A 9,562-nucleotide genomic window follows, 5' to 3' on the forward strand; every position below is an offset into this window, starting at 1 on the left:
AACAACCGTTAACATAACAAAGAATAACATGTAAGTGCAAGACTTGCACATGTCATTAAAACTAGTATAAATTTTAATCAACATTCCTGACAATGCATGACCCAGACTGGAGCCAGAACACACACTCGGGGAGGTGACACAGTGCACAGAAATACAGCACTTGGGTCAGAGGGTCGAACTTTGCTGAGACCAATTGGGTCTGCATTTGTGTGTGTGTGTGTGTGTGTGTGTGTGTGTACCCCTCTTAATGTACCTGTATTTGTTTTTTGGGTTTTTTTTTGGTTCTGCCCATTTTTTTAATTTTAATTTTTTTTTTAAATTTAACTATCCTTTTCCCATTCTCTGTCTATCTTTCTCTTCTTTCCCCTCCCTACCTGCCTGTCAGACCTGGCATGAATAAATAAAATAAAAAAAGAAATACAAACATTAACAAGAATTTAGAAAACAAATAGAGCTCTTCTTGTAAAAGCAGTTATGTTTGGTACAACAGTGCATTCAGATCATCATTCTGATTTTAAAAAATCGCCAGACATGACAGGCTTAAAAAAATAAAAATAAAAATTATATATCAAATTTATATCAAATAATTATGTATTACTTAGGATACAATATTAATTTTATTTTACTTTACGAGAACATCTGGCACTCACACTGTCTGCCGAGAAAAATACCAGCCCTTGCACAAATGTAGTTGATGACCTCTGCTTTAGATAACATAAGTTTAGTTATGCTGCTCTGTCTTTACAGTATGTTATCATAAAGCCTCAGCCCATACTAAAAAAAGATCATCCATATGGGCTAAATCCCTGATTGCTCTAGAAATGCCCTCCATATTTATATTTTGTCTTTACTGGTTCCCTCTTACATCCAGAAATCAGCTTAAAAAAATAATTTTTTTGCATGCAAAGTCGTAAATGGTCAGGCCCCATCATAAACACCTAACATTACTATATTACTACAACAGAGCACTTGTGTGCAACCAAATTTAAATCACATGGCTTTTGTTTGTAGTGCATCAGAATGACAGCACAGAGTAGAAAAATCAACACATTTGTTACTGGTTCATCTGTCACTCACTTCAGGAAAAAGATGCAGACTGGTGCAAGTACAAAAACTGGCAATATTAAAATGAGAAACTTTCATCTTCTTAAAGCAGGAAGATTAAGAGCGTGGCACCAACTTCAGTTTGATTTGTCGTTTTGGCTGTAGCAGGCCCTGGATGTCCAGCTCAATGGGGATCTGCAGGGAAGTGCCACATAGAATTAATAAAGTCAATAACTCTGCCTTCTTATTTCAGCTCTCCAAACAACTTAAGGTAGAAAGCTCATGGAAAAAGGTGAATATGGAGCATCAGTATATTGCATGTGTAAAACCCAACTGTAATATTTAAGTGCTGTGTTAGTTTGTGATTTTTAATGTTTGGACTGAGAGACATGTTATGTAACTCTCCATATCACTATTGAACTAGCTATGAATAATATTTGGACAGGGCTCTTCATACATCATATAAAAAGCAATAACAATCAGAGTGAAGATGATCTGGGCTCTCACCTCAGTCTCCTTACACACAGAGAAGCTGTACCTCTGGAGGATCTCCACTATTGCAAGTTTCATCAGTATCAGGGCAAATCGCATCCCAATGCAGTTCCTTGGACCTGCTCCAAAAGGCATGTATGTGTACGGATCAATTGTCTCTTTGTTTTCCTTGCTGAACCTGAGAGCACAGACACACACACACACACGTACTGCAAATTAACAACAGAAATGGATTATGTCCGACAGAGCTTGTTTCAGTGGAACGTTTTTGTATTTGTCAAATCAAACTTGAATCCTTTCCGTACCTCTCAGGTTTGAATTTCTCTGGTTCAGGCCAAATCTCGGGGTCCCGGTGCACCGGCCAGGTGGGGATCATGACAACCATATCTTTGGGAATCACAAAGCCATTTATCTCCACACTCGCCTTGGCCACACGTTCCAAACGTGAAGCAATGGGGTACAATCGGAGGGACTCATTGACGACACAGTCGAGATACTCCATCTGCATTAGTGCCTGGTACTGAACAGGAGCCTGAACACAAACACATGGTGGATTCAAACCAGGACCTTCTTGCTGTGAGGCAACAGTGCAAATAACCATACCTACAGTATAATTTTTTTTTTTTTTTTTATTGCTAAAAGCCAGACTGGTTGTGTATGTTTGCTGCATATCAAATTGTGTGAGATGAGTAAAGAGGTCGTAGTTTCAAACTGAGTTTGACTGTAATGAGGCACATCTGATGAATACAATCCCAAAATTGCACCAACCAGGTGCACAAACCAGGAGAGAAACTGAGTTTGTTAGTTTGTTGTGGAGCTCCTCTGCCCTCTACTGGCAATAATAATAATTTTTAAAAAGGCAGCTTGAAATTCTGGTTGGGAGACGAAGTTTATGTGCTGCTGACCATAGTCAACAAACCAAGAAAATAAATGACAAAAAATAAGATAAAAGGAAATATAATTAAAACAGCATTGAAAAGTAAATTATAGAAAAAATACAATTTGTTAATTGAAGATTGGTGGATTATTATGAAATCAATCATTATTGCTCATTTTTTTTCTTCTTCTATGAACTTAATGATTCACAGAATCTAGAACATGTGATTACACTGGTACCAGCCAAGTCTGGTAGCTCTGATCTTTACTCAAACTTTATTTTTGTTGTATTTCTATCTATTTTTTTGTTTGTCTCAAGAGAAGAGCTTTTTTCATTGAAATGGAACAAATATGGAGCATATTTCTGCTGAGATAATGTTGTCCTGATATTGAATTAATATGCAACCATAATATGTACCAAGAAAATTGAGTCATATCATAAAAATATTTGTGTACATTCCACCCAAGGCAACAGCCGAAGTGTTGACTATCCTACCAGAGAGCATCCTAAGGATCCTGAACAACTTTGATCACTAACTTAAATTATTTTAACTTTAAGACTCCTGTTCTCAGATGTTCCAATTTCTCACTTACCCTGTTAGGGAAGGTTCCTAAGGCCGAAATTCCAGGACCTAAGGCTGTAAGCACACTCATTTTACAGAGATGTACCCTGTAAGTACATTAAGTTGTAAGTTCCGTGTAATTTCCGGGACGAAGGCCATAAGTTCTGGGACTAAGGTCGTAAATTCTGTGACTAAGGCCGTAATTTCTAGGATTAAGGCCGTAAGTTAGGATGAGTATTACAGCAGAAAGCTGCATCTGCTCAGAAGGAAAAAATTAACTGGCAATGCACAGCTGCAAGGATATCGATGGTTGCACCTTTGTGCAGTACAGGGGGGACATGTAGAATCACAAGACACAATAAGACAGCTGATCGAGTTGTTTCATCTACTCAAGGCATTTTGTAGAGGGTATAACAGCCATGGCAGTTGTTTGACTTGAAATGACAACTTTAATCTCAAAATAAAATTTAAACTTTTTCTCAAAATAGTATTTTTGACTTGGTTCTCAAAATGCACAATTTGTTTTGTTAACTTACAGGTAGTTTATAAGAATGTACCCTGTAAGAAAATTTAAGTTCTGCATAATATCCGCAACTTAAAGCCTTAGTCAAAGAGTTTACGACCTAAGTCCTGGAAGTTACACTGAACTTGTACTTACAGGGTGCCTCCCTTTAAAATACATGTACTTACAGCCTTAGTCCTGGAACGTATGGACTTAGTCCTGGAAATCATGGTCTCAGTCCTGGAACTTTTGTCCTTAGTCCTGGATGTTATGCAGAACTTAAATGTACTTACAGTGTACATCCCTGTAAAATATTTGTTCTTATCGCCTTCGTGAGTCATATTATATAGTGTTACTTTTTCTTCTTCTATGAACCTTAATGTTGGTTACACAGGAAGACCTTGTTTGTTTGTTATGTTTATGTGTAATAATTTTGATGCATCTTTGCAACCTGTCTTTGTTGTATCACTCTCCCAGTGACAGATGTGTGTATGCATGAAATTAGTGTGGATCCTGGGGAGATATGCTAAGGTTAAGGCTGGTGTAAACTGGGATCTTATCACAGAAAGGATTCTCTCACTTTAAGACTTTGTCTCAGACGTTCTCATTTCTCACTTACATTGTTTGGGAAGGTTGCATCCACCTCCTCCTGCAGCTTTTTCATCACCTGAGGGTTTGTTGCCAAATTGTAAGACAAGAAAGTGAGAGAGCTGCTGGTTGTTTCATAGCCAGCAAAGAGGAAAATCATCGCTTGGGAAAGAATCTCATGATCAGTCAAACCTGGGGAGATGAGAGGGAGGTACCTTTTAGAACAGCTTTAAGCTGTATTTCCATTTGTGAAGATGCATTGCTGTGTATCACCTTTATCCTGTGCTTTACCACTAGAGTTATTGTTTTGCTGAGAGTCAATCATTAGCTGGAGGAAGTCCACTCGAGTCTGAAAGTCAACACACAGTCTGAGAACAGCTGTGATTTCATATCTGAATGGGTTATTTGTACAAACGCATGCCTAGAAGCAGACGTACCTTTTGCTTGGTGGTCTCACGATCAGTCTTGATTTTCTGTAGTGCAGCGTAAAAGAAGTCTGTCACAGATGTAGGGAAAAATGAAAACTCTAGTTTTTCCATTATGGGACCCATGAAGGGAAAGAAGGCTGAAATTAAACAAAGAAGACATTAATGGAACAGGAAGGACAGGAGCTTCGTCAATGATAAAGCTCTATATGAGCTGCATTTATCGAAATGCAATAAATACTTTACCAATGGTGAGAAAGATGGGGCTTAAAAGGTCAAACTTAAGCATCTTTTTGATGTTAGTGACAAACGGGTCTGAGGGGTTGCTGAGTGAGTCGATGTCCACACTGAAGGCAGTGCTGGTTACTACATCCATACTGTAGGGTCCGAAGAACCTGCAAGACCACACAAACACATCAAAATCCTCTTTATTGTTCTGCTATGAATTAAAATCAATATAGTATGAAGAGTTCTTACTCCTTCAGCTCCAGAGGTTCATCTTTATCTGCTTTCTTTTTCATGCTGCTGATCAGGACGGCTGAATGCTTCTTCATAATGTCAAACATCTGAGGCACAGACAGACAGAAAGAACAACTGAGTGTTCAGCTGGATAAGTCTTGTCTCCTCTCTTCCTCAGTGACCTTCCCTTCCTTCGACCAGGAAAGAACCCTGGTCTCCTCATGTTTTGCTGCAACTCTCAGATGCTCTCATGTTAAATAAACCTTGTAAACTGTTATTTGTGTCCTCATTGGTTATTCTCTTGGGTCCACCTTAGCAATTGGTCTAGCAGCTGTGACATGCTTCAGCACAGAGCTGGGTTGAAAACATTTTCTTCTTCAGCATGCAACAAAAGGCAGGTGTTTACCTCTTTAGGCCTCCTAAATTGCTTAAAAAATGAACATCAAAAGCCAGGTGAAGAGGGAGAGGGACGTACCTCTTTCAGTCTCCCGGAGGTGAAGGAGGGAGAAAGGACACTGCGGATCCTCCTCCACTGATCATCCTCTGCAATGGACACAGCATCGTACAGTGGCCCATTCAGACGGAAATTCTGTAACAACATTAAAAATGACCTGTTGGTGAAGACAAAAGCTGAAAATAAAAATAGGAGTCTGACTGAGGTGTGGATTGCGTTTCCTTACCCTGCGGTTGGTGAAGAAAGAGTAACACTCCTTTATCAGAATAGTTTTTATCATGGCAGGATCAGTGATGCACAGCACGGGCTGACGACCATCAAAAATGCTGCACACAGTGAAAGAGGAAAAAAATGTAATAAAACAAAAAGTCCATCCATCCATTATCTTCTGCTTATCCTGTGCAGGGTTATGGAGGGGCTGGAGCCTAACCCAACTGCCATAGGGCAAAAGTCAGGGTACACCCTATACAGGTCGCCTGCCTGTTGCAGAGCTAACACAGAGAGAGACAGATAACCATTCACCCTCACATTCACACCTATGGACAAATTAGAATCACCAATTAACCTAACCCCAGTAAGTGCATGTCTGTGGGAGAAAACCCACGCAAACACTGGGAAAACATGCAAATTCCACACAGAAAGGTTCGGGCCAAGGAGCATTTGAACCCAGATCTTCTAGCTGTCCATCTAGCTGTGAGCCAATAATGCTAACCACTGTGCCGCCCAAAAAAAAAAAAAAAGTAATGAGTTAATTTTTCAGGCTTTCACATGCACAGAGACTGTTGTTGATCTGGAATACAAGCAGAGATGTTCACCTAATCTACACAGACATTTATCCCTACACTTGTACATATTTTAAATACATTCAGAAACACAACCAGATACAGTAGATAACACAACTTACCCCCACATTTTCCCATATTTCTTATAGCACTCCACATCAAAGTTAAAAAATCCCTGGGCACAAGAGAGAGATAAAAGAGGTCATTATTCAAACACATTATTTAAGATGTAGTTCTCGCTGTGAGCACTGAGCAACACCAGCATGTTTACACATTCTACTCCACACAAAGATCAGGTGTGTGTTGTTGGATGCCTGACAAATACAGGACCTGATCACAGAGGTCACAGTGAAAGAAAAAGATTGTGATGCCCAAAAATAACAGTACAAAACAATAGCAAATACAAATAACTGAACTACTTAAATTACTATCCAAAAATGGATGAGGATAAACAATTAGCAAGATTCTTAAAAATGTAGCTAAAATGAGAGTAATTACATGTAGTTCGCTGCTCTAACACTACACACAAGAGCAGCATTCAAAGTTTTAAGTGGATCAGACATTAATATAACTGTCACATATTTAGAGCAGTCCACAGTGTAGTTGGTGTGCGGTGCTTGTAAAAGTATCATTACCCACCTTTCTGTATGCCAACATAGTGCCAAAAAAAGGGACAGGTGAGGGACCAGGGACGCCTAATCTCTTAAATGTCCCATGTGTCCAGCAGGAGTACCTGGAACATGGAACAGGTATAAGACAGTGAAGAAACAAAACAACAACAACACAACGCAAAGTAGTACAAAGAGTTCAAATAACTTAACGGTACCCAGTATTTGTTCAAACTTACACAAACAACAGTGTAATGAGGGCAACCAGCAGAGTCCATGTCTCTGCAGACAAGAAGAAGTACGACATCTCTGCAGTGTTCCTCTCTTCTCTCAGTGGTAACACAAGCTTTCGTGACCAGAGCCTTTTATCTCCTGCTGTACACACCTGTTGCATGCAAGTATGTGAGAGTTGAACCAATGACTGTAGGACACATCAGGTGAATAATTAACAGCGAAAGAGACTGGGGAGCATTTACTGTGTAATAATCTGTTTTATTAGCTTTGTTATTTCTGATACTGCAGTCTCCTGGCCTTAATTATTGTACTGCTTAAATGAAAAAAGGAAAAACTGCACACATTTGATGAAAATAGTTTTGATTACTATATAGATTTTGTTATTTTTAATTTAATTTCATGGTATTTGTAACATGAATGTTACAGAGAAGTCAAATACTGGCATAGCTGAACAAATTAGGAGGATAATCAATTTATTTTTTTGGACAAATCATTTCATATACACATGCTCATACAGTATTCACTGAAAACATGTCCAGGCACGTCCTCAGACGTGTGGGCTAAAGTTCTTTAATTGCTTTTCTTCCACATACAGAGAGGAAAGAGGCTGGTTTATGTAACAGAGCCAGGAGGCCACTCCTCCTGTCTAATAATCACTGAGATCAGCCAGAGATCGTCCCAGCACTTTATTGTTTTTGTCAGGACAACTGGAGCCAAAGCTCTTCTGTACTGAAAATATTTTCCAAAATGCAAATGTGCTCTGTGTAAATGCTCAGTGTGTATGAGTATGATATAAGGGTGGGTGAAGCATGCTAAATTTTAACATGCGCACATAAAACATACAACAGTAACACATCAAACACACTCGCTTTCTAGTCTGAAGTGACTCTTTCTCAAAATTATACACTGCCTGGCCAAAAAGAAGTCGCCACCAAACAAAAAGGTCACACACTAATATTTCGTTAGACTGCTTTTAGCTTTGATTATGGCATACATTTGTGTGGCATTGTTTTGATAAGCTTCTGCAATGTCACGATTTATTTCCATCCAGTGTTGCATTAATTTTTCACCAAGATCTTGCAGTGATGATGGCAGATTCTGACCACTGCGTAAAGCCTTCTCCAGCACATCCCAAAGATTCTCAGTGGGGTTGAGGTCTGGACTCTATGGAGGCCAATCCATGTGTGAAAATGATGTCTCATGCTCCCAGAACCCCTCTTTCACAATTCGAGCCCAATGAATCCTGGCATTCTCATCTTGGAATATGCCCGTGCCATCAGGGAAGAAAAAAAAATCCATTGATGGAATAACCTGGCCATTCAGTATATTTAGGTAGTCAGCTGACCTCGTTCTTTGAGCACATAATGTTGCTGAACCTAGACCTGACCAACTGCAGCAACCTCACATCATAATCCAGGTGGCGACTTTTTTTTTGGCCAGGCAGTGTAACTGGCCTGACCAAAGGCCCAGAGGTGCTCTATTTGATTGAGGTCAGGTGAGTATGGGGGGCTAGTCAATGTTCTCAATACCTTTATCCTCCAGGAACTGCCTGCATACTTTCACCACATGAGGCCGGGCATTGTCGTGCACCAGGAGGACCCCAGGACCCACTGCACCAGTGTAGGGTCTTTCAGTGTGTCCAAGGATTGACTGACCCACCACCAAACTGGTCATGCTGAACAATGTTACAGGCAGCATAATTGCTTTCCACAGCTTCTCCAGACCCTTTCACGTCTGTAACATGCCCTCAGGGTGAACCTGCTCTCATCTGTGAAAAGCACAGGGCACCAGGAGTGGACCTGCTAATTCTGGTATTCTATGGCAAACGCCAGTCAGCCTCCATGGTGCCGGGCAGTGAGCACAGGGCCTACTAGAGGACGTTGGGTCCTCAGACCACCCTCATGAAGTTTGTTTCTGGTTGTTTGGTCAGAGACATTCACACCAGTGGCCTGCTGGAGGTCATTTTGTAGCTCTGGCAGTGTTTGTCCTGTCCCTCCTTGCACAAAAGAGCAAATACCAGTCTTGCAAATGGGTTAAGGACCTTCTACAGTCCTGTGTGTCCAACTCTCCCAGAGTAACTGCCTGTGTCCTGGAATCTCCTTCATGCTCCTGAGACTGTGCTGGGAGACACAGCAAACCTTCTGGAAATGGCACGTATTAATGTGCCATCCTGGAGGATCTGAACTACCACCAGAGGTGGCAAAAGTACTGACATTCTGTACTTAAGTAGAAGTACAAGTACTTATGTTAAAAAATACTTTAGTAAAAGTCAAAGTACTGGTTCAACTTCTCTACTTAAGTAAAAGTAAAAAAGTACAGGCTCTGAAATGTACTCAAAGTAAGAAAGTAAAAGTAGTTCTTTGGAGGATGTTTCTACCTGCTATTTTTGTGTAAAACTAACCGAACCTCATTACATATTATTGTAATAATATAAAATAATATTACATGAGAATACAAACGTTATTCCAATCTAAATTTTAATCCTAATGAATGCACTCAGCTTGAATCTGTTATGTAGGACACAAACTGTGAAAG

The 9,562-nt window shown here is 40.0% G+C and overlaps 1 protein-coding gene across 1 annotated transcript; it reads right to left on the minus strand.

Moving 5' to 3' along the window:
* Positions 1-278: 278 nt before the first annotated feature.
* On the minus strand, positions 279-7,238 carry LOC115780371 (cytochrome P450 3A30-like). Its single transcript, XM_030729528.1, has 13 exons — positions 7,033-7,238; positions 6,825-6,918; positions 6,308-6,360; positions 5,630-5,729; positions 5,425-5,538; positions 4,968-5,056; positions 4,737-4,885; positions 4,503-4,630; positions 4,339-4,414; positions 4,097-4,257; positions 1,842-2,068; positions 1,552-1,714; positions 279-1,239 (listed from the first exon to the last, which is right to left on the minus strand). The coding sequence occupies exons 1-13, from the start codon at positions 7,185-7,187 to the stop codon at positions 1,162-1,164; spliced, it is 1,587 nt and encodes a 528-aa protein (XP_030585388.1). The 5' UTR covers positions 7,188-7,238; the 3' UTR covers positions 279-1,161.
* Positions 7,239-9,562: the final 2,324 nt, after the last annotated feature.

Source organism: Archocentrus centrarchus, chromosome 1 (genome assembly GCF_007364275.1).
Source record: "Archocentrus centrarchus isolate MPI-CPG fArcCen1 chromosome 1, fArcCen1, whole genome shotgun sequence".
In the NCBI taxonomy this organism is placed as follows: Eukaryota; Metazoa; Chordata; class Actinopteri; order Cichliformes; family Cichlidae; genus Archocentrus; species Archocentrus centrarchus.

Excerpts from the sequence above, each read along its gene's own strand:
- LOC115780371 (XM_030729528.1), bottom strand. The coding sequence starts at position 7,187 with ATGCAACAGGTGTGTACAGCAGGAGATAAAAGGCTCTGGTCACGAAAG. Across the intron at positions 6,361-6,824 it reads CTATGTTGGCATACAGAAAG|GGATTTTTTAACTTTGATGT; the intron begins GTGGGTAATGAT and ends TCTTGTGCCCAG. Across the intron at positions 4,415-4,502 it reads GTGAGACCACCAAGCAAAAG|ACTCGAGTGGACTTCCTCCA; the intron begins GTACGTCTGCTT and ends GTTGACTTTCAG.